Source organism: Lampetra planeri, chromosome 59 (genome assembly GCF_965212315.1).
Source record: "Lampetra planeri chromosome 59, kcLamPlan1.2.h2, whole genome shotgun sequence".
NCBI classification, from domain to species: domain Eukaryota; kingdom Metazoa; phylum Chordata; class Hyperoartia; order Petromyzontiformes; family Petromyzontidae; genus Lampetra; species Lampetra planeri.
This window is the reverse complement of record NC_136165.1, coordinates 760,190-786,030: the sequence shown is the minus strand read 5'-3', so window position 1 is coordinate 786,030 and position 25,841 is coordinate 760,190. Positions and strand designations below refer to the sequence as shown.

The following is a 25,841-nucleotide window of genomic DNA, read 5'->3' as shown; positions in this document are numbered from 1 at the left end:
CCCCCTGTCTATCCACTGCTGGATGAACGCCTCCCCAAGCCGTTGCCAAGCCCTCGTAACCCTGCCATTACCCCCCCCCCCCCAATCCATCCGGCACGGCACCACGGGCTGTGGAAAAGCGGCGGTTATAATCCAGCGGCCGCCCCTGGTTAATACTCCGGCGTCGAGCACGACATATGCGCCGTCGGCTTAACAACAACGGGCGTTACAGATCCCGTGACGTCATTCGCAATGTTGTGCCACTGGCGTTAAAGTTCTTCATCCAGCAGCGGAGAGACCACGGCGTGGGGGAGGCCTTCATCCAGCCGACGGTGTTGACGATGATCACTGGACTTGTCTTGAATGCAAATTCCACCAGGTTCTTCCTCCATCCCTCCCCTCCATCCCTCCCCTCCATCCCTCCCCTCCATCCCTCCCCTCCATCCCTCCCCTCCATCCCTCCCCTCCATCCCTCCCCTCCATCCCTCCCCTCCATCCCTCCCTCCATCCCTCCCTCCATCCCTCCCCTCCATCCCTCCCTCCTCTCCATCCCTCCCCTCCATCCCTCCCTCCCCTCCATGCCTCCCCTACATCCCTCCCCTCCATCCCTCCCTCCCCTCCACCCCTCTCCTCCACCCCTCCCCTCCACCCCTCCCCTCCACCCCTCCCCTCCATCCCTCTCCTCCATCCCTCCCCTCCATCCCTCCCCTCCATCCCTCCCCTCCATCCCTTCCCTCCCCTCCCTCCCCTCCATCCCTCCCCTCCACCCCTCCCCTCCATCCCTCCCCTCCATCCCTCCCCTCCACCCCTCCCCTCCATCCCTCCCCTCCACCCCCTCCCCCTCCATCCCTCCCCTCCATCCCTCCCCTCCATCCCTCCCCTCCATCCCTCTCCTCCCTCCCCTCCACCCCTCCCCTCCATCCCTCCCCTCCATCCCTCCCCTCCACCCCTCCATCCCTCCCCCTCCATCCCTCCCTCCATCCCCTCCATCTTCGCCCCCCCTCCCCCCGCAGCCCTCCACGAGGCCCCGCGTGCAGCGCTAAGAGCCACTCCGCGCTCTGCGATGCGATCGGAGCGAGGAGAGAGAGGGAGAGCGGGGAGGGAGGGGAGGGAGGGGAGGGAGGAGAGGGAGGGGGGGGAGAGCGACCAGTGAGAGAGGAGGAGGTGGGAGGATCGCGAGAGAAGGAAGAGGGCGTGAGAGAGAGAGAAGGAACAGGGGAGAGTCGGGTGGGAGAGTGAAGATAAGAGAGTGAGTGAGTGAGCACACGAGAGAGAGACGCAGAGGGAGGGAGGGAGGAGCGAGGGACAGAGCTGAGACCCGCGCCCCGGGACAGAAGCGAGGCGCTCCCAGCGCGGATCCGCGACAGCGAGGAGGGAGCACGTGGCGGACAGGAGCCCTGTGAGTGGGGGAGTGTGTGAGAGTGTGTGAGAGTGTGTGAGTGTGAGGGAGTGGTGGGGGAGTGTGAGGGAGTGAGAGTGTGTGTGAGTGGGGGAGTGTGAGTGAGAGTGTGTGTGAGTGGGGGAGTGTGAGTGTGTGAGTGTGTGAGTGGGGGAGTGTGTGAGAGGGGGAGTGTGAGAGTGAGAGTGTGAGAGTGAGAGTGTGTGAGTGAGAGTGTGTGTGAGTGGGGGAGTGTGTGTGAGTGGGGGAGTGTGAGTGGGGGAGTGTGAGTGGGGGAGTGTGAGTGGGGGGAGTGTGAGTGGGGGAGTGTGTGAGAGTGTGTGAGTGTGAGGGAGTGAGAGTGTGTGAGTGGGGGAGTGTGATGGAGTGAGAGAGTGTGAGTGGGGGGAGTGTGAGGGAGTGAGAGTGTGTGTGTGAGTGGGGGAGTGTGAGTGAGAGTGTGTGTGAGTGGGGGAGTGTGAGGGAGTGAGAGTGTGTGTGAGTGAGTGTGTGAGTGAGAGTGTGTGAGTGAGAGTGTGTGTGAGTGAGAGTGTGTAAGTGTGTGAGTGTGAGGGAGTGAGAGAGTGTGAGTGAGAGTGTGTGAGTGGGGGAGTGTGTGAGAGGGGGAGTGTGAGGGAGTGTGAGAGTGAGAGTGTGTGAGTGAGAGTGTGTGTGAGTGGGGGAGTGTGAGGGAGTGAGAGTGTGTGAGTGTGTGTGAGTGTGAGGGAGTGAGAGTGTGTGAGTGGGGGAGTGTGATGGAGTGAGAGAGTGTGAGTGGGGGAGTGTGAGGGAGTGAGAGTGTGTGTGAGTGGGGGAGTGTGAGTGAGAGTGTGTGTGAGTGGGGGAGTGTGAGGGAGTGAGAGTGTGTGTGAGTGAGTGTGTGAGTGAGAGTGTGTGTGAGTGTGAGTGAGAGTGTGTAAGTGTGTGAGTGTGAGGGAGTGAGAGAGTGTGAGTGAGAGTGTGTGAGTGGGGGAGTGTGTGAGAGGGGGAGTGTGAGGGAGTGTGAGAGTGAGAGTGTGTGAGTGAGAGTGTGTGTGAGTGGGGGAGTGTGAGGGAGTGAGAGTGTGTGAGTGTGTGTGAGAGTATGTGTGAGTGTGTGAGTGTGAGGGAGTGAGAGTGTGTGAGGGAGTGAGAGTGTGTGAGTGGGGGAGTGTGAGGGAGTGAGAGTGTGTGTGAGTGGGGGAGTGTGTGTGAGTGGGGGAGTGTGAGGGAGTGAGAGTGTGTGTGAGTGAGTGTGTGAGTGAGAGTGTGTGAGTGAGAGTGTGTGTGAGTGTGAGTGAGAGTGTGTAAGTGTGTGAGTGTGAGGGAGTGAGAGAGTGTGAGTGAGAGTGTGTGAGTGGGGGAGTGTGTGAGAGGGGGAGTGTGAGGGAGTGTGAGAGTGAGAGTGTGTGAGTGAGAGTGTGTGTGAGTGGGGGAGTGTGAGGGAGTGAGAGTGTGTGAGTGTGTGTGAGAGTATGTGTGAGTGTGTGAGTGTGAGGGAGTGAGAGTGTGTGAGGGAGTGAGAGTGTGTGAGTGGGGGAGTGTGAGAGTGTGTGTGCGTGTGTGTGAGGGAGAGTGTGTGAGTGAGAGTGTGTGAGTGAGAGTGTGAGTGAGTGGGGGAGTGTGAGAAAGTGAGAGTGTGTGAGTGAGTGGGGGAGTGTGTGAGTGTGAGAGTGTGTGAGTGAGAGTGTGTGTAACTGTGTGTGTGAGAGTGTGAGTGAGAGTGTGTGTGTGTGTGTGAGAGTGATTGAGAGTGTGTGAGGGAGTGTGTGTGAGTGTGTGTGAGTGTGTGAGAGTGAGAGTGTGTGAGTGAGAGTGTGTGTGTGTGAGAGTGATTGAGAGTGTATGAGTGAGATTGTGTGTGAGAGTGTGTGAGAGTGAAAGTGTGTGTGAGAGTGTGTGAGTGTGTGTGTGACTTGTGTTGACCTGTGCGGCAGTGAATGTATGACAGTGTGATCGTGTGACAGTGAATGTGTATCACAGTGTACGTGTGAGTTTGTGTCTGAATCTGTGGAAGGAGCGGTGGCGCAGTGATTAGCGCGCTGCGCAACGAACCCGGCGAACCCGAGTTCGATTCCCGCTCACGGTCAACACCAGTGACGATTATATGAGCCGGTCCTAGGCCTCCCCTAGATCGACTCAGCCTCAAACGAGTACCCCGGTGCGGTGCGTAAACATCACCACTAGGGAGACAAAGGCGGTCGGGCGTGGTGCTGGCAACCCACCCCCCTCGTGTGCCGTGCCGGCCTTCATAGGCGCTGCTGCGACTCGCTACTAACAGCACGGCTGTGCTGGAGTGGTTCTGTGTCGTCTTGCGATGTGTCAATGTCACTTGGCCACGGTCTGGGAATGTTAATTGGAGCGGTGGGGCGAGTCTCTTGAGCAGCGGCCGCGAACCCGGCGACCTCCCATTGCGACTCACGCTCACTGGCCGATTCTGGGGGTCCCCCCTAGGTCGACTCAGCCTCAAATGAGTAGCTGGTGCGGTGTGTGAACATCAGCACTAGGGAGACGAAGGCGGCCGGGCGTGGGTGTTGCTGACCACCCCACCCCCTGCCTTAATAGGTGCTCGCTAGCAGCACTTGCCCCAACAGTCCGTTAAATCAATACGGGGGATCTTTGTCTTCGTTTGTCGTTTCTCAATCCGCTTGTCCCGGTGAGGGTCGCGGCGGCGGCAGCAGCGTGGTGAGTCGGGCGGTCCCACACCTCCCTGTCTCTGGCGACAGACTCGAGTGCCTACGTTACTATTATACACTACACTATACACTACTATACACTACTACACTATACACTACTACACTACACTATACACTACTACACTATACACTACTACACTATACACTACTACACTACTCTACTATACACTACACTATACACTACTATACACTACACTATACACTACACTATACACTACTATACACTACACTACACTATACACTACTACACTATACACTACTATACACTACTATACACTACTATACACTACTACACTATACACTACACTATACACTACTATACACTACTACACTATATACACTACTATACACTACTACACTATACACTACTATACACTACACACTACTATACACTACACACTACTATACACTACTACACTATACACTACAATACACTACTATACACGACTATACACTACTACACTACACTATACACTACTACACTACACTATACACTACACTATACACTACTACACTACACTATACACTACACTATACACTACTACACTACACTATACACTACTACACTATACACTACTACACTATACACTACTACACACTACTACACACTACTACTATACACTACTACACACTACTATACTATACACTACACTATACACTACACTATACACTACACTATACACTACTACATCATACACTACTACACACTACTACACTACACTATACACTACTACACTACACTATACACTACTACACTATACACTACTACACTACACTATACACTACTACACTATACACTATACACTACTATACACTACACTATACACTACTATACTACACTATACACTATACACTACTATACACTACACTATACACTACACTATACACTACTATACTATACACTACACTATACACTACTACACTACTACACTATACACTACTACACTACACTATACACTACTACACTACTATACACTACGATACAGACTCCCAGCTCTTGCTGGGGAACTCCCAGGCCAGCCGAGCGACATTGTCCCGCCAGCAGCGTATCCTGCGCTGGCTCCGGGGTCTTCGTCGAGTGTCTTTGTATTTTTATGACACGCAAAAACAGTGAATAGAACGCGTGGACATTGCAGACCTCTCTGGTCCACCACCATCACCAAGGGCAGTGGGCACTGGAGGTCGTCGCCTCGCGAGAATGAACGATGATCGATGTCGATGAGACACCCCACGTGATCATCACGTGGGGTGTCCACGTGATCATCACGTGGACACCCCACGTGATCATCACGTGGACACCCCACGTGATCATCACGTGGACACCCCATGTGATCATCACGTGGACACCCGCGTGTCTCATCACGTGGACACCCCACGTGTCTCATCACGTGGACACCCCACGTGTCTCATCACGTGGACACCCCACGTGATCATCACGTGGACACCCCACGTGATCATCACGTGGACACCCCACGTGATCATCACGTGGACACCCCACGTGATCATCACGTGGACACCCCACGTGATCATCACGTGGACACCCCACGTGATCATCACGTGGACACCCCACGTGATCATCACGTGGACACCCCACGTGATCATCACGTGGACACCCCACGTGATCATCACGTGGACACCCCACGTGATCATCACGTGGACACCCCACGTGATCATCACGTGGACACCCCACGTGATCATCACGTGGACACCCCACGTGATCATCACGTGGACACCCCACGTGATCATCACGTGGACACCCCCGCGTGATCATAACGTGGACACCCCGCGTGATCATCACGTGGACACCCCGCGTGATCATCACGTGGACACCCCACGTGATCATCACGTGGACACCCCACGTGATCATCACGTGGACACCCCACGTGATCATCACGTGGACACCCCACGTGATCATAACGTGGACACCCCGCGTGATCATCACGTGGACACCCCGCGTGATCATCACGTGGACACCCCACGTGATCATCACGTGGACACCCCACGTGATCATCACGTGGACACCCCACGTGATCATCACGTGGGGTGTCCACGTGATGATCACGTGGACACCCCACGTGATCATCACGTGGGGTGTCCACAACTCTCTGGCTGTCGCCTGAGGCTCCTCGTCGTTGTTGTATTTGAACGTCACCGTCACTCGAATTGTAAATGTTGCGGTGGTTTTTAATTCTCTGACACACAGTAGGTTAGTGCTGAACTAAGTAACGAATTGGCCACGTTTAGTTTACGTGACAACCCTTATTAATTGGCTGTGTCGGGTGGTGGCGGGTGGAACGACACATTTATACAAGGTGCTTCAAAAACATATTAACACTTACATAGGACTATCGTTTTAATGGGAAAATAACGGATAATACACTGTGACATGATAACAAATGAGTGTTAATAAAGTAAAATAGTCTCCACTTGTTCGCCATCATTGTCAACGCGTGCCTGGAATCTTCTCCAGGTGGTCTCCAGAGCCCGGAGGTACAGTTTTAACAATTTAGAAGTGTTAAAACATGTTTTTTTGAAGCACCCTGTATTTAAAAACCTCGATTCTGCACGAACTATCCCAGTGTCGCAGCAGCAGCAGCCTCCTGACAGGGAGCCTTGAGACTCGGGCTCTCCTGGGTACTGGACATTCAGTGCGCGAGCAGTGGATGTGTCCATGGGGCTTGCAACCCAGAGGTTCATCCACAAGCGATGGGCAAGGTGACCAGCAGGGGGTAAAGTTGTGGCCCGCGTGGAAGGGTCGACCAAACGTTCGCCTCTAGAGGGGGGCTCTCCAGCGGAGGCTGCTCTGCCAGCAGGAGGCGAGAGCGAGCAGTTGCAGGACTGCGCCTCTGGCGTGTATAAATGGAAACACGTGTTTGTGTGTGCGCGCACATGAACACGTGTTTGTGTGTGGACACACATGAGCACGTGTTTGTGCGACCACACATGAGCACGTGTTTGTGTGCGACCGCACATGAACACGTGTTTGTGTGTGGACACACATGAACACGTGTTTGTGCGACCGCACATGAACACGTGTTTGTGTGCGACCGCACATGAACACGTGTTTGTGTGTGGACACACATGAACACGTGTTTGTGTTTGTGCGACCACACATGAACACGTGTTTGTGTTTGTGCGACCACACATGAACACGTGTTTGTGTTTGTGCGACCACACATGAACACATGTTTGTGTTTGTGCAACCATACATGAACACGTGTTTATGTGTGTGGACACACACATGAACACGTGTTTGTGTGTGGACACACACATGAACACGTGTTTGTGTGCGGACACACATGAACACGTGTTTGTGTGCGGACACACATGAACACGTGTTTGTGTGCGGACACACATGAACACGTGTTTGTGCGCGGACACACATGTACACGTGTTTGTGCGCGCGCGCACATGAACACGTGTTTGTGCGCGGACACACATGAACACGTGTTTGTGTGCGGACACACATGAACACGTGTTTGTGTGCGGACACACATGAACACGTGTTTGTGCGCGGACACACATGTACACGTGTTTGTGTGCGGACACACATGAACACGTGTTTGTGCGCGGACACACATGTACACGTGTTTGTGCGCGCGCGCACATGAACACGTGTTTGTGCGCGGACACACATGAACACGTGTTTGTGTGCGGACACACATGAACACGTGTTTGTGTGCGGACACACATGAACACGTGTTTGTGCGCGGACACACATGTACACGTGTTTGTGCGCGCGCGCACATGAACACGTGTTTGTGCGCGGACACACATGTACACGTGTTTGTGCGCGCGCGCACATGAACACGTGTTTGTGCGCGCGCGCACATGAACACGTGTTTGTGTTTGTGCGCGCGCACATGAACACGTGTTTGTGTTTGTGCGACCGCACATGAACACGTGTTTGTGTTTGTGCGACCGCACATGAACACGTGTTTGTGTTTGTGCGACCGCACATGAACACTTGTTGTGTGTGCGTGCACATGAGCACGTGTTTGTGTGTGGACACACATGAACACGCGGCACTTGCCCCAACAGTCTCTATCGGCTTCAAGGGGCACCTTTGTCGTTGTGTGAGTGCGCGATAGGGAACCCCGTGTCCCGGTGGTCGCCACGAGTTGCCAGCAACATGCGGAACCCATTAGTCACTCGTCATTGCGCTCAACTCCACGACCACCCTCTCTCTCAAATGTAGCAATCTTTGGAAGAACGTAATTAACCAGGTAGGGTGCTGACTGTTATGTTAGCCGACTCTCTGTGTTGTATTGCATTGTATTTCCGAGTTTACTAGGTTTGTTTCCTCTTTCATTTGTACCTGATGATTGCTTGTGTTGCAATCGAAACGTCGTGTGCTAGTATTTAATTTCTTATTTTCTCTTTCTACGTGACTTTACCGAAAGAACCAAAGAGTAATTCCTGCAGTCACGAGAGCTCCAAGCCAAGTTTAGTTTCCACGATCACCGTTGCCTTGGCATTAAACTATACAAAGATCCCCCGTGTAGCCTTACACACAGACACCACGACACACCGTGACACACACAGACACCATGAGACTGACACACAGACACCATGAGACACACACACAGACACCACGACACACACACAGACACCATGAGACTGACACACACAAACACCACGACACACACACAGACACCATGAGACTCACACACAGATACCACGACACACACACAGACACCATGAGACTCACACACAGATACCACGACACACACACAGACACAATGAGACTCATACACACAGACACCACGACACACACACAGACACCGTGACTCACATACAGACACCACGACACACACAGTGACACACACACACCCTGAGACACACACACAAACACCACGACACACACATACACACACGCTGAGACACATACACACACCCTGAGACACACACAGACACCTTGACACACAAACAAACACCGTGACACACACATACACACACGCTGAGACACATACAAACACCGTGACACACACGCTGAGACACACACAGACACTGTGAGATTCACACAAATACCGTGACACACACACAAACACCGTGACACACACACAGACACCTTGACACACACACAAACACCGTGACACACACATACACACACGCTGAGACACATACAAACACCGTGACACACACATACACACACGCTGAGACACATACACCGTGAGACTCTCCGTGAAACCCGAGTAATCATTCACCCGGCGTGCTTGATTAATGTCCCGGGCTATTGGGTTAATTGTTTAATTTCCTGGGCCGCTGATTGGCCGTCTGGCCGCGTGGCTCGACTCCCCCCTCATCACACGGTTCCCTGGTCACGTGGCTTGTCTGCCGAGCGCTAATTCCTCCACATCGTCAATTCTAATTCACAATAACAACAGCAGCCGCCGGGCTGAATGGCAGCCGCACGGCCGCACGTAGAGGCGTGTTTGAACATACTTCACCACGCTGGTCACTGCGAGTTGCTGAAGACGGCGGCGATGGACTACGCCGGTTTCAGACATCAATCGCCACTGATATTCGCCGGCAATGTGAACTCAGAGAGTCGATTCTTGATTTGAAGCTTTCGTGACTGCAAGGATTCATATTCTTAGGTTTATTTCGGTACAGTCACGTAGGTAAAAAATTAAAATTAATGAAAAGTAAAATAAAAATAAAATAAAAATCACGACGTTTCGGAGGCAACACAAGCTTCCATCTTCAGGTGGAACCGTCCTGCGTTGTGGCCGAAACGTCGTGAGAATTATTTTATTATGTTTTATTTTTATTATTTTATTACTTCCCTTCTACGTGACTTTACCGAAAGAACCAAGAAGATGAATCCCTGCAGTCACGAAAGCTTTAAGTCGTGATTTTTATTTTATTTTTTATTTTACTTTTTATTAATTAAAATGTTTTACCTACGTGACTTTACCGAAATAAACCTAAGAATATAATCAGAGAGTCGAGTTGGTTCATGACGCAGTGTCGCCAACCGCTGCGCCACCGCTCCGTCAGATGCTCTGATTCGTATTCTGACCATGATATTGATCATGTTATTGATCATATGATAATTGTATTGGTCATATGATAACATGATTGGTCAGCTGACCGTGTGATTGATCATCTGATCGTGTAATCATTGGATTAATTATTCTGGTTTACGTGATCATCTGACTGGGTGGTGATGAGAATGGTCCCTCTCCCGCCCTCTGCTGGATTGGTGGAATCCTTGCCCGGGCCAAGGGAACACAGCAGAGGTCGCAACCGGGTACCCGATACCCGTACCCTACCCGATACCCGGCTACCCGTACCCGGCCGGGTACAGGTACGGGTAGCCATTTGCGACCCTGGTGTGGCCGGGTACGGGTAGGCCGTGAGTCACTGGTGAGTAACCGTTTGTCACTCATTTCGGGTAGGGTATGGGTAGGGAACGGGTACCCGTACCCGGCCGGGTACGGGTACTGGTACCCATTTGCGTTTTGATAAGGAATCAAAACCCGTTTGCGACCTCTGGAACACAGGAACCGTGCCCGCACACACGGTGATGCCACAGCACACACGGTGATGCCACATCACACACGGTGATGCCACAGCACACACGGTGATGCCACAGCACACACGGTGATGCCACAGCACACACGGTGATGCCACAGCACACACGGTGATGCCACAGCACACACGGTGATGCCACAGCACACACGGTGATGCCACAGCACACACGGTGATGCCACAGCACACACGGTGATGCCACAGCACACACGGTGATGCCACAGCACACACGGTGCAGCACGTGTTAGGAATTGGAGGCAGTCGCCCCGCCAGCAACAACGGAAGGCAAGAGGAGCGACGCTCACAACGAGTGGAGCGACGGGCATATAAAACGCAGAGAGTTGGCACAGTGCGGAGTACAGCTGGTGCATCTGGCCAATCGTCTCAGTCATTCGACCCACGGCACCTGGGTCTGTTCCGTGACCTCCGGCCAGCGGTCCTGTCGACACTTCACGTGGCCTCAAAGTGCACCTGGCTTGGCACAAGCGCCGGGGTGACGTCGCCGCCACTGAGCGGTTAACGGGGATTGTTGTTGTTGTCATCAGGGTGAGCGTTGTGGTGCTTGTAAAATGTCCACAGCATCTTTGTGGGTGACGGCTTCTTCAGACATTGAGACGATCTCAAATTATTCACACACCCTGAGCCCGCTGACCCCATGACCTTGTGGCTCGTCACCCCGTGCCCCACGATCGTACGTACCATGATCTCTGACCCCATGAGCGTGTATCTCGTGACCCCCTATTCCTTCACTCGCTCACCTTGTGACCCTGCGCTGCATGACCTTGTTCCATGACCACGTGACTCTTGACCTTATATCCGATGACCCCTCACAGCCCATGACTTTGTAATTGTCCAACTCGTGACATTGTGACCGTGTGGCCCAATAGCGTACTCCCCATGACCTCGTGTTTCAGATCGCATGACCCCGAGTCTCATGACCTCGTGACCCCGTAACCCATTACCCCATGACCTTGACCCCGTGTCTCATTACAATTTACCCCAATACCCTATGCCCCATGACTGAATCACCTCGTGCCACCACGTGGCCGGCCCCCTGTGCACCAGGTGATCCAACCCAGCTCCACCATGACACCGCCGTCGTCGCCGCCGCTGCGGCTGCTGCTGCTGCTCCTGTGCGGGGCACCCCATCTCGGCTCGTCGGGGCCCCTGGGGGCCGCGCGGGCCCCCACGATCCGTCGACACGCTCACGAGCACGACGAGGGTGAGTGCCGCCCGCGGGGGGGGGGGGGGTGGAGGCGGTAACTCCGGTGATGGCGGTGGTGGCGATGGTTGGTGCATCGGTTAGAAACATTCAGGCTGGCCTGCCTATGATCCGTCCTGGGTTTAACTAAGCTGGAATGTGTGAGGAGCTCACAGATGCTTGAGAGATCTGGACACATTCTCATCAGTGAGCTCCTCTGGCAGGCAAGACTGCGTTGGCTGGGTCATGTAGCCCGCATGCCTAGCCACTGCATGCACATGCATCTTATGTTTGGCTGGATAGAGGTCTCTAAACGGCCACGATACGGGCTCGAGAAGAAATGCACTGATGTAGTACGGGAGGATGTGGAACTGAGTGGACTTGCCAAAGACTGGTACCAGCGGTGTCAACATCGGCCTCTATGGAGGAGGCTCGTGAAGGACGATACTGGTCAGTTGGAGGCAATTGCCCTCCAACAACAACGAGCAGAGCGCCGGGTGCGACTAAAACACAGAATCTCAGTTAACCCATAAGACCTGGGTCTGTCCCGTGACCTCCTGTCAGCGAGCCTTCGGCAATTCACGTGGCCTCAAAGTGCACCTGGCCTGGCACAGGCACCGTGGTGACGTCACCGCCACTTCGTGGCTGTTGTTGGTGGTGGTGGGCGGGCAACATCGTGAACTCGGCACGGCCATGTGAGCTGGGCTGCGATTGTACCGGGTGGAGTCGGGACGATCATCGGCACATTCACACGAGCTCGAGTGATTGGCCAACGAGAGGACATCGAACCGCGGAGACGAAGCGATGACATCAGCTGTTCTTGTAACCTGCGCTCGTTGTTACACATCGCTCCGCGTGCACACCCCAGGGAAGCCTCGCTGGGTCTCAGACTCGTTGTCAGGAGGGTCCTGGCCAAGTTTGAGCAGTCGAGGAGGGGAGGCGGGAGATGATTACTTCTGCTGCTGCTGCTGTGATCCCCACTGAGTGATTTGTGATTGGTCAGCATTGGGACCTGGTTTTGCCAACAGCGGTCAAACCTGTGTGGGTTTGAAGCTTCGTGTAGGGCAGTGGTTCTCAAGCGTGGGGTACGTGGCAATGTCCCAGGGGGGTTACGTGAGGTGATTTATGAGCGTATGAATCATTGGTGAATAATCACGTTGTATCTGCCAATATATAATACCCACGATACAAAATTTAAATCCACATGGTAACCTATGACGATGTAAAAATACCTTTCTAAACTCATAACCAGCGAGCGAGAACAAATCACGTCACGTGTGCAGAGCGTCCGTGGAAATTCGTTATTCCCTTGCAGTTACTTAGCTAGTTAGGTTTACCTCACAAAATGGATAATTTCTTTTAAAAATGTTGATGTTCATTATTCGTACCACTGTTGGGTCATGCAAGAGGGTTATATACTCGGTTCAACAATGGGGGTCACAGTGAGGGGGTGCAATGTCGCGCTGTGCGCATCCCAAGTGAATTGGGGGTGGAGGTGAGGAGGGAATGGCACAGCTACCGAGCCGTGCGCAGGCAGTGCAACTGCACCGAGCTACGAAAATAGGGGGGGGGGGGGGCATTGCACAAAAAACACAAACGCAAAGATCCCCCGTATAGCCTAAACAGACTGTTGGGGCAAGTGCCATTAGCGAGCACCTACGAAGGCCGGCACGGCACACGAGGGGATAGTGTGGCCAACACCACGCCCGGCCGCCTTTGTCTCCCCAGCATCGATGTTTTGCACATAGCACCAGGTACTCATTTGAGGCCGAGTCAATCTAGTGGAGGCCCAGAACCGGTTACGATAATCGCCACCGCTGTTGCCATGAGCGGGAATCGAACTCGGGTCGCCGGGTTCGTAGCGCAGCGTAGCCCTAACCACTGCACCACCGCTCCTCCCCATGGGCATTGCACCGCGCCCTGAGCCACGCGCGCTGCACCCCCGGTGGCCGGGAGCTCGCTGAGCCCTCCTCCCCCCTCCTCCTCCTCTCCCTCCTCTCCCTCCTCCCCCTCCTCTCCCTCCTCCCCCTCCTCTCCCTCCTCCCCCTCCTCTCCCTCCTCTCCCTCCTCCCCCTCCTCTCCCTCCTCCCCCTCCTCTCCCTCCTCCCCCTCCTCCCCCTCCTCTCCCTCCTCCTCCCCTCCCTGGGTCCCTCCTCAGCGGCCCCCGCCGGTGCCCACCTGACCGTCGAGGTGGCGGCCAAGGTGGTGCTGTCGCTGCGCGGCGGCAACGCCACGCTGCCCTGCCGCTTCCGCCCGGCCGAGTCGGGCGGCTCGGCGCGGGCGGTGCGAGTCAAGTGGACCCGGCTCCCCGAGCTGGGCGGAGGAGGGGGCGCCGGCGCCGCCGGTGCCGTCGAGGCCGAGACGGACGTCGTCGCGGCCATGGGCGGCCTGCAGCGCGCGTTCGGCCCCTACCGAGGCCGGGCCGGCCTCCTGCGGGCCGACCGCCACGACGCGTCGCTGCTGCTGGCCGACGTGCGCCTGGCGGACCGCGGCCGCTACCGCTGCGAGGTGGTGGACGGCCTGGAGGACGACAGGGGGGAGGTGGAGCTCGAGCTGGACGGTGAGTGGCTGCTGGTGGTGGTGGTGGTGGCCAAAGCCCCCACTTAGGGTGTGTGTCTGTTGGTGGTGGTCAGCAAGCCTCCACTTGGTGTGGGTGTCTGTTGAACTTCTTTGGCACCGTACGTAGTCAACCGTGCTAAATCGGAGGTACAGTGTTGAGTCTACGTGCAGTGTTAGTCTATGTGCAGTATGGTCATAGGGCAGTCGTCTTTGTGGCAAATGCCCGGTTGGGGCCAGTCCATTTCGAGGGCCAGTTTATTCTGGGTAAATTATACATGTGCAGTGGATTCAACTGAGTCGTAGACGTACTTCTTGGAGGCAACACATATTTATTAACACCAACACATGGCACAAAGGGGTTACTGCCCCTTTACCAGATAACCTATGGTGGTGGTCCACCAGGCTAACTACGCTCGTTACTGGGAGTAGCTACAACGGACAGAACCCTAGCTTGGGTCCTTGTCCACGTGTTGGTGACTTCTTATTGGACGTAGAACGTAGATCTTCAGATGACGACAGCAACACTGAACCCCGGTCCCTGTGCGGACCCCAGTTTATATGCTGCTGGGTCGTGGCTGGCCCCGCCCTTGGCCACGACCACCTTCGAGAAACCTCTTGTCGATTCTCGACCCTTCCCGTAGGATCTTACCCTGACACGTGACCACCCCCTAGCCCCCACTTGGGGCCCCTGTGTAGATTTTGCTTGTCACGTGCCTTCCAGGGTCAACCAGAGTGCCGTGGCCTAGGGTAACCTCATCCCATGACTGACACTCTCATACTCCCTCCTGTAGGAGTCAGCACTACACGTCACTCGTGGTGCCACTGAGCGCTATTCCAGCGCTCACCAAGCCCCCTCTAGGGCTGGTACTACACCCACCTACAGGGTGTCCACGATGACAATGCATCGCATGCCGTGCCTCGCTCAAGCCGGCATTACACAGTGACATTCACGATGTCGCTACATATGCATTGTCCGCAATGTGGGTACATCGCACGCCGTGCCTCTCTAGGGCCGGCACCACACAGTGACATCCGCGATGTTACTACATCACCCGCCCCCCCCCCCCGTAGCATTCAGCCGTCCCAGCTGTTAACCCCCCCTTAAAACGAACTAAGTGAGTAAGGTGATAAAAGTGAGTAAAAAGTGATTAACGCTTTGTGTGCCTCAACAAGTAACAATAACAATTACCAATTAAATACCCAAACCCACCTATACAATATTTACACTACCTGCAAATGTACATTAACAATGGGGAAAAGGGTGGGAATAACACGAGAGAAAAAAAACAGTGCAGTGAACCGCAAACGCTCGGAATCCCCTTCATCGCCAACATCTCCCACCCTCACCACCGTGTAACAACACCCGCAAGCACAATAAGGGTTAGGTTCATTCAATAACCGATACGGTTTACCGAGAGCGACAACCAACTGAGGGAGTGGGAGTGTGCGTGTGTGGGGATCACGAAACCCGAAGAGTCTTAGAACGAGTCCTCGTGGCCGGGCCTCCAGGGGAGGTGGACTCGCTGTCCCTTGAGGTCCCGGGGTGAATATGCAAACATCCCGTCGAGCCCAGCTCCTATAAAAGAGCAGTAGGCCGGGTTGACGGGTTCTCCTCTCCCGAATCCAGTGGAGACGGTGCAGGCGGCAGTGCTGGGGACGTCAGGAGCGCGGCACCTTAGGGTGCCGTGGAGTGAAGGACGGTCGGGCAGATGACGGCGGTGGTCCGGGGAGGCGTTGTCGTGGTATGCGGCAGCCCGACGAGACGTGTCCTGGCAGGCCGCAGCTGTAGCACACGACAGGGCTGCTCCTGGGACAAGGAGATGTCTTCCGCCGTCGCTGGTTGTCCGCCCGCCACACCATGCCGTCCCCTCGCCCGCCTCCACTCTGGATTGATGCGCAGGCTGGCACAGGCTCCATGTCTTCAAGTGTATCCGGCCCCTCGCGGGACGCAGAACACGCCACCAACCCCTTGTGCCGTTGCAGGAGCTGATTAGCCTGAATGCATCTGCAACTCTGACGGATGAAAGATCGTCGTCTACAGCTGGCAAGAACGATGTTCAGGTCCTTAGCCAAAGCCAACAGTCTCTCAAAGACCAACGAGTCGATTTCGTCGTGGTCCATTCTTGGAAAGGCAGCCTTCGCTAGCGCCAAAAGTGTGCTATGAAAGGCTAGGGGCATCTCGGTTTCCCCTATCTTTCCACGTAGCGAACTTGTGGCGTACGTTGGATGGCGGCTCGTAAATGGCCGCCATTTGGTCGAAGGCTTGAGTCAACGTGGCCCTCTCCGACGGCCGGATGATAAGGAATGCCGCCAGGACGTCGTCATCAAGGGCGGCGGGCATCGCTCTTAGCGCCTCCGCCTGCGTCCACCCCACCAAGTAGGTGTTCGTCAGGAACAGCCGCTTGAAGGCCACCCAGTCTCCCCCAGCGGCTGTAAATTCTTTCATGAAGGGAAGTCATCGCCGGAGAGATGGAACATCCACCGGCCATTTCGACGCAACTTCTGATTTTGCTGGTCCCGCGCTCCGCTCTTCCGAGAATATGGCGGCTGCCAGCGCGGGTTGCACCACGGAGGTTTTCACTTGGCGGGAAATGGTGGCGGAAACTTAGTCGCCACGTGGCTCCATTGCTCCCGCTCCCACCGCTGGCTCCGCGATGTGGAGCTCCGCGAGGATGGACGCCGCAGCATGGAAGAGCTCTGCGTGGCGGCCGTGTACAGCCTGGAGCATCCTCCCTGTCGCCGTGGAGCAGTTGCATGCCCAGTTAGTGCTCTGCTCCGCCGGCAATGCTTCACCTTCCTCCTCCGGGGATGTTTGCGGGATGAAATTTTCATCTTCATCGTCCAATGTCCTGGTACGTAGTCTGTGGCGTGTAGACATTTATTAACACCAACACATTAACACAAGGGGTTACTGCCCCTTTACCAGATAACCTATGGTGGTGGACCACCAGGCTAACTACGCTAGTTACTGGGAGTAGCTACACAGAGAGGACCCTGGCTTGGGTCCTCGTCCACGTGTTGGTGAATTCTTATTGGACGTAGAATGTAGAACGTAGATCTTCAGATGACAACAGCAACGCTGAACCCCGGTCCCTGTGTGGACCCGGTTTATATGCTCCCAGGTCGTGTTTGCCCCCCCCCCCCCCCCCTTGGCCACGACCACCTTCGAGAAACCTCTTGTCCATTCTCGACCCTTCCCGTAGGATCTCACCCTAGGGTAACCTCGTCCCATGGCTGACACTCTTCCACTCCCATCTGTAGGAGTCAGCACTACACGTCACTCGTGGTGCCACTGAGCGCTATCCCAGCGCTCACCGAGCCGCCTCTAGGGCTGGTACTACACCCACCTACAGGGTGTCCACGATGACGATGCATCGCACGCCGTGCCTCGATAGAGCCGGCATTGCACAATGACATCCGTGATGTCACTACACATGTGATCAGAGTAAAACATTTATATTTTACGAAAATATTTGATTACCTTTAATGTGTATGCTTCATTGCTTTATTTACACTCAGTTTGCATCAAGTCCCATCCATATATTCGGCAGCCCCAAAGATTTTTCCTCACCGGCTCCCCATTTGTTTTTTTGGACCCTGCCCCTAATGGACCCAATGAGATCGTGCGGCAAAATCACGCCAATACGTCGGCACGCGGCAAATCTCGCTACTAGTAACTGCACAGTTTGTCATCGCACAACAACCCACTTCAAAATAATATGAAAACAATTATTGGGTATAGCCAGAATGTGTGGCTGGTGTGTTTACAAATGCCTGGGCCCGATTTAAAAAAAAAATTGTCCCAGTCCGTCAATGTTGGTGGAGCGTTATTTAGTTTTTTTCTTGTCGTATTATTGCCGTCGCCGTTCACGCCAAACCACATCTCTCCCGATTGCCGATGAATCACACACGATGCCGGAAGGCATCAACAGCAGCCAGAAGGTGAGCCGGCACTAGAAACAAATATCCAAGCTCTGCGGTTCTATATCTATATAGCGTACAGTAGTCCCTCGGTTAAAATCGTCATCGGTTAACGATTCATCGGTTAACGTTTCACCTCCCAAAGGACCCCACGGTTCCGACTGCACGTTAACATGTTGAATGTTAACGTGTTAACATGTTGAATGTTAACGTGTTAACATGTTGAATGTTAACGTGTTAACATGTTGACTCGCGGTTCCGTGCTTACGTTATGCACGCGGCGCGCCAATTTCGGGAGCCGAGCCCTCAGCCAATCAGCGACGCCCATTCGTGAGCGATGAGACCTCGACTGGCTTTGTCTACATGGCGTCTTCCCTCTTGGCAGTGGGAACAGCCTCGCTTGCAGATTCACAGATTTGTTTTCTGTTCACAGTGTCTTTTCGTGGAAGGGATTAAAAACGTTAACCGAGGGACTGCTATATATGCTAAGGTGTGTGTTCAGCCAAGCAGCATGCGCGGAAGGAAACCAAAGGAGCTGTGACACGTGTGAGGGAGGCAAACCCGTTATCCCAAGCAGAAGGGACGGACAGTATTAGTCCACACTTTGTTGTACAGCCCTGTCCTCGCGAGCCGGGCCACGGCTCCTCCACCAATGCCCTCGCTGCCGCCTGCGCAGCACGGGACGCGTGCGGACGCTGCGAATTCCAAACAAGCTCAGCAAATCGTTGGCCCTCCCTTGGCCTCGTGCACTCACTGTTGGCATGGCAACTGCCGGACGTCCAGAGAGAAAAGCCACAAGCCACATGCGTGAAATAAAATGTTTGACTGTTGTTCGTCGAAAAAAAACTTCCCCTCGGGATGGAACGACTGACTCATTGCAAGGCGCTGTGGTGCCATGCGGCACACGGCAACACGTGCAGGGATGCGTCCAACTTGTAAAAAGCGTGTGTTTATGCGGCATTCAACATGTTGACACGACGCCAATCGTAGAAACGGCCCAGCGAACACGGGACGCGGGGCCAACGTTGCTTATTTACTGTGAAAACAGCGCAAGGCAGGCGCAGTCAAAAAGCATCCACGTCAGCTTCATTGCACTGCACGAATACGGCATTCCTTCACTGTTCAAGAACTTGCTATCCGCGATGTTGGCTGTCTGCGAATCGCATCTGGAACTCTGCTGCGTCTATGTCGGAGCAGTAATGACATCACGACGATCATCGTCGTCGTCATCGTCACCATCATCATCGTCACCATCATCATTGTCAGCACCATCATCATCGTCACCATCATCATTGTCAGCACCATCATCATCGTCACCATCATCATCGTCACCACCATCATCATCGTCACCACCATCATCATCGTCACCACCATCATCGTCATCATCACCATCACCATCATCATCGCCGTCACCATCATCATCGTCATCATCATCGTCACCACCATAATCATCATCACCACCATCATCGTCGCCATCATCATCGTCACCATCATCATCGTCACCATCATCATCGTCACCATCATCGTCACCATCATCATCGTCACCATCGTTACTGCATTCTTCTGCGCAGCATCATCATAATTTAAGGTAAGTTAATTTCTAAACTATTATTGAACATAAAATTTATTGAAAGTGTATTATAACCACATTTTTGTGTTATGATAATTTGCATCTATTTAATAGCTTATTTATATATTTACGTATTTATTGACAGTAATTGATTTCGTACCCTTCACAAGCAACAAGGGAACGCTGCACTTTGTATCGTCTCTCCACAGGTGGCCACACAATGAACTTCATGATTCGCTCACTCCACCCACTCAACCCACCCAATAACTCAATCCACCCAATAACACAATCGAATTCGGTAAAAACACTCGGTAAGTCAAGATCCGCAATGCAACGTGAACAGACGGGACTGTGGTTCCTTCACAGATAATATCACGAAGCAGTCCTGAAAGAGCCACACGCAGTTCCGGAGCTGCAGGTTGCAGACCACTGATCTAGATTATAGACATCTCATACTAATCAGAACAAAATCCTCAACATTTCCTGACCCTCCGCCCGTGCCCCTCCGCTCCTTTGCCATTGCAGGCGTGGTGTTCCCGTACCAGGCGCAGCACGGCCGCTATAAGCTGTCGTTTGCGGAGGCGCAGGCGACGTGCGCGGAGCAGGGAGCCACGCTGGCCACGCTCGGGGAGCTGCTGCAGGGCTGGGAGGCAGGCCTCGACTGGTGCAACGCGGGCTGGCTGGCCGACGGCTCGGTGCAGTACCCCGTCACCGTGCCCCGCGAGCCCTGCGGAGGGAAGGCGACGCCGGCCGGCCTGCGCAGCTACGGATTCCGGCACCGCACGCCCCAGCGCTTCGACGCCTTCTGCTTCGCGGCTGCCATCAAAGGTGCGGCGGCTCGACGGTGGACGGTCAGGGTTTTGAGAAGAATAAATGCGGCGTGTCCGCTATTCGTGCCGTTCCTATGGCTGCAGGGCGATCTTTGTGAAGGAAGATCGCAGTTTCGTAGTAGGGGTCGATGTATGTATTTATGTACATTGAACTTATTTCGCACCGTACGTAGCCAACCGTTCTAATTATGGTAATGCGAGCCCCTACCTGGAGCTAGCAGTTGTACACTCCCTAGCTCCCCCCACGACCCCCCTTGATCTCCCCCCCCCCCCCCCCATAACCATTCCCGTTCCTGTTCCCTCTTCCTATTCTCATTACATGGCTATCACTCATTCACCCCATTCATTCATTCAATCCATTAATCGTAATTTACTGTCATCCATTTTGTTTTCACCGAATTCACCCATCACAGATTTGCCCCCATTGCTTCCTCAGTTCCATTCACCTCATCTCCACCATTACACTCACATGCTGTATCGTTCTTAATTCACTGGAATGCACCTTGGTTAAGGTGCTATATAAATTATGTTACGATAAGATATCCCAATCCCACTATTCCTGAATCCCTCCATCACCTGCTCCATTTGTCCCCTGATTCCCAGATCCTCTTATCCTCAGATCCCAGTCGCTAACCCCGTCATCACCACCCTCCCCTAAACAGGTGACGTCCCCTACCTTGAGTTCACAGTTATATGCTCCGAATCCCTAAATCTCTGGAGCCTTCAATTCCCATATTCCTCCAGCATCTGATTTCCAAATCCTTAAATTAATCGATCCACCGTTCCCTTCATTCCCAATCTCAAAAATCCTTAGATCCACTCGATCCACCGACCACTCCTGTGGTCCCTGAGAGCCTCTGATTCCTCCAATCCCCCGTCACTGATGGCGAGATTTTAACTACCTCGCCCGGTATACAGGAGGTCGTGGGTTCGATCCTGACGCCTGCTGCTGTTTGCGTGTCTCGCTCACCGTGGTCACGTGGATTTTTCTCCGGGTCCTCTAGTTTTTCCCTCCACATTTAGAATCAACGTGGATTCAGAGTATTCGGCTGCTATAAATTTCCACATGATGACAAGCCACTTCATTGGACTATCATTTGTGATAGCCAGGTCGCTGCTGAAAAAGAGCTACATAACTGACTGAGGCCTTACCTGGTAAAATAAAAAGGCTTTAGTTTGACCCCAGCGTGACCTCCCCCCCCCCCCCCCCTTCAGGCGAGGTCTACTACCTGGAGCGGGCCGGCGCGCTCCCGTTCCCCGCGGCGGTGCTCGCCTGCGCCGCCGCCGGCGCTTCCCTGGCCACGGTGGGGCAGCTCTACTCGGCGTGGCACCACCACGACCTGGACCGCTGCGACGCCGGCTGGCTCGCCGACGGCAGCGTGCGCTACCCCATCGTGAGCCCGCGCGACAACTGCGGCGGCGGGGAGCCCGGCGTGCGCACCCTGGGCTTCCCCTCCAAGCTGCAGGGCCGCTTCGGCGCTTACTGCTACCGGGAGGCGGCACCTGCCGCTTAGAATTTCGCGGTGTGACGGCGCTCGTTTAAACGTTCTCGGCAGCTCACTTCTCATCTCAATCATTCAAATGCCCTGCTGCGGTTTAGCCTGGGGGACCCCGAGTGGCAGCTGTCCCTGCGCGGCGCAATGTGTGTAGGCGGCACCAGCCTGCACATGGTCATTGGTGTGCCAGTGAGGAATAAGGGCTTACGTTTACAGGGTGTTTAAGTGCCTTTAAGTGCTTTGTTTCACATCTCGTCTCAACCATTTACCAATGCTCTGCTGCAGTCTGGCCTTGGGCAACCCCAACAGTAGCTGTCCTTGTGCGGCACAAGGTGTACGCAGCACCAGTCTTCATGAGAGTTATTGTACCCACCCTCTCCCATTGCACAGACGGGACAGGCAGAAATAGTACCAAGTGTTTTTGCATTAGCTTTTATCTGAAAGTGAGACCCAGAAGTTGTGTCTGGCACTGCACTAGCAGTGGCTGCGGTGGCAGCGAGCCCTTCATTGGCCCACTCTCCGATCTCGCCGTTGTAACCGATTCACCAGTTGGGAGAAACCAGAGTGGAACGCCGCGATGTTAACTATCACGCTTGGTATATAGGTCGTGGTTTCGATCCCAACACCGACGCTTGTATATTTGGTTTTTGCATGTACCCCCGTGGTGGACTTTTCTCCGGGTCCACCGGTTTTTCCCTCCACATTTAGAAACATCCGTTTAGAGTATTTGGCTCCTATAAATTTCCGCATGATAAGCCACTTCATTGGGCTATCATTTTTGACCAAGTCACTTCTGAAAAAGAGATATATAGTTTAGTGGGCCTTAGCTGGTAAAATAAAAGTAGTTTTAAAGGAGTAGAAAAGCCAAACTCAAGGTCGAGATGTCATTGTGGCCACGGGGTGTAAATGTGAAAAATAAACACGTGTCCACCCCATTGTCACTCCACTGCTGGATGAGGGCCTGCCCACGCCGTGCAGGCGGTACGGGCTATTTTACCGAACCGTACGTTGGTCATATCTTGTTGGTGAAGATGGACAGCAGAGTGGTGGAAGCAAATGAGTACAGTACAACCGTGGATTTTGGTGCACTTCCCTCTGCTATGTATGTTGAACTTCTTTCGCACCGTACGTAGCTAACCGTGCTAATCAGAGGTGCCCACCACTGAACCTCTGACACCTGTTTGTCCACAGTGATCGCCCATCCAAGCACTAACCAGACTCAAGCCCTACTTAGCTTCCGAGATCTGGCGAGATCTAGCGTGTTCCAGATCTACTTGGTCACAGGCTCAATTTAAACTCGATCAAAAAAATCACCGCACACGGAGCGGACGTTTTGCTAATTTATTTCCAAGATTGAGAAGGATAAACGTTAAGCGCCACCAGGTAAGATTGCATTCTAATAGATGAAACACACACAGACACACGTGACACAGGTGTTGTTAAAAACTGTGTTCGCGTAGCGTCAACCCGACGTGAGCCCGCATGTACCGGGCCGCCCACAGACAAGGACCAGCTGGTGTAGAAATGGCAAATCTGTTATATATTTGGAACTATAGATGGCAAACACTCTGTACTGTGTATATAGAATTTAGTATTCTATATATTAAGACAATGTACTCACAATAAGCCATAGCAATGCTTTGAAGAATATCGTCTTACTTTTCAACTATAATGCGATGTGTGCATGGTCGTGGCCGTCGCCGTGTGCGACCACGTTCTCATCCGTGCCGTGGCGTGTCGGTAACGTGCGTCACGCATCGTACCCTCACTTCGCACGCACCCGCGGTGCAGCGGCGGGCAGGGAGCTTCTCCTTGCCGAGGGGTCCCTTTGGCAGCGAGCATGCACTGGGGTTGCCACCTCCGAGGTGCAGCAACAACAACAACAACAACACTGGTGACACCGCAAAGAAGAAGAGGAATATCTTGCAATGCCGGCAGAGGTGGCAACAGCATGTGAATGCATCGCGTTGTGCGGTGGGGATTACTACGCCACGGTGCTAATACCGGGACTCAAGGTGCTAACGAATGTCCCGGGAAAGCCAGGCCAAGTGTAACACCAGAATTGCCACGCACGCGCTCAAGACACTTCGGTCACCGCAAGGGGCCCTTACACAGTGGCAAAAGTGACTTGAGTACAGTGCCAACATTATAAACACATTGTTGTTGTTGTTGCCAGGTCTAAAATGTGCCCCCCTGGTACCCGATTAGTGTGGTCATGGTGCTGGCAGCATACCGATCAACCCATATGGTTTACCCGTATTCTTGAAGGAAATTGAGTTTTCAGGTCCATACGGCGTACAGCCGTTGCAATCCGGGCACATTTATTTTGTCTGTTTCTCCCTTGCGATGGGACTTTGTAGTATGAACGTTGAGATTTATAAGGGCACGGGGTGACCAATACGATCTGAATAGGTCTGTATGTAATAAGGTAGGCACTGATAAGGGGTTGACAGCTATATTGCAGTGACGGCATTAACATCGTTTGTACATCGTTAGTGGCCGCGGGCCGTATGAAACGAAGCCGCAGGTCCATAGAATATAGCCCACGGGCCGCCATACGCTCCCCAGCCCTGCCACACAATATATATGCGTACACGACACCCACTTATCCACGTACCTTTTTTTACTCACGACTTATATTATCCGCAGCTGTAAGGGGTCCGCGAAAACTCTCTATTACACTGGTCAACACACTTTTTCTGGCATAAGGTATTCCAACGGTCCTAAGGTAATTTTGGGGTGCCGATTCCAAATCTGGCATCAGTTTTTGTCTCACATCAGGTTTTTGAGATATCAAATATTGCATTTTCAATAAAAACTGCAGAAGAAAAATATTAAATAAATGTGGATATCTACATAAAATTATATTATAAACACACTATCCTAAAAATACAGCACCATATTTTAACACTAAAGCAGTCACTGACTCGCAACAACTTGCAATCATAAGTAACAGAGTTAATTTCTGGTAAAATCAATGAAAATGGGGTATGCCGATAGCATGAAAATGAGATGTGATAGAGCAAATGTGAGATCAGATTTAGAATCAGCACCCTGAAATTAGTCTAGAAGAGCTGCAAAAGTCCAGGCCAGAAAAAAATGTTTTTTTTTTGTTGACCAGTGTTATCTGCGGCTTCCAAATACTGTCGATTTCCCGCGGATTAGAGGAGTCTCGGCGTGGCAAATCCACCCGATAATCCGCGGGGGTTATCCACGAAGTTTGACAACGACGACAAACATCGCGGATGACTCCCGCGGATGAGAGGGTCACCGATAACCGGAGGAGTTCTGCATGAAGCACGAATCCGCGTGAAACAATAACTCTTTTGCTTCTGTAATATTTTTTTGACATATATATTTTAAATAGTATACGTTTATGTAATGTCTCCCATTCTGTAAAGAATAAAAGCCACCAAAATGTGTACACTCAACCTCCTCAAGACGAGTCAAATACAGGTTTTAGACTCTTGTTGTTGTTTGTAGAAATCTAAGGACCGGAGACTTCGCGACACTCGTTGCCGTAGTAACGGGCCCTGCGGCATTGGTACTTGCGCGGGCCCCACTGTTAAACACTCGAATAATCGTTTTGTTGCTTTAGTTTCAGTATTCTACATGTTTGTACTTTTGTCCCCAAACTAATGCTGTTCAATAATAACCACAAGGCAGCTCCACGTCTCCCGTGTAGTGCGGGAGGA

The 25,841-nt window shown here is 53.2% G+C and overlaps 1 protein-coding gene across 1 annotated transcript; it reads left to right on the top strand.

Annotated features, from left to right (window-relative positions):
- Positions 1-1,134: 1,134 nt before the first annotated feature.
- Positions 1,135-25,577, top strand: LOC144736143 (hyaluronan and proteoglycan link protein 3-like). The gene is made up of 5 exons (XM_078618717.1): positions 1,135-1,378; positions 11,635-11,791; positions 13,929-14,330; positions 20,346-20,648; positions 21,866-25,577. Exons 2-5 carry the CDS (start codon positions 11,656-11,658, stop codon positions 22,162-22,164), a joined length of 1,140 nt encoding a protein of 379 aa, XP_078474843.1. The 5' UTR covers positions 1,135-1,378; positions 11,635-11,655; the 3' UTR covers positions 22,165-25,577.
- The last annotated feature ends 264 nt before the right edge of the window (positions 25,578-25,841 follow it).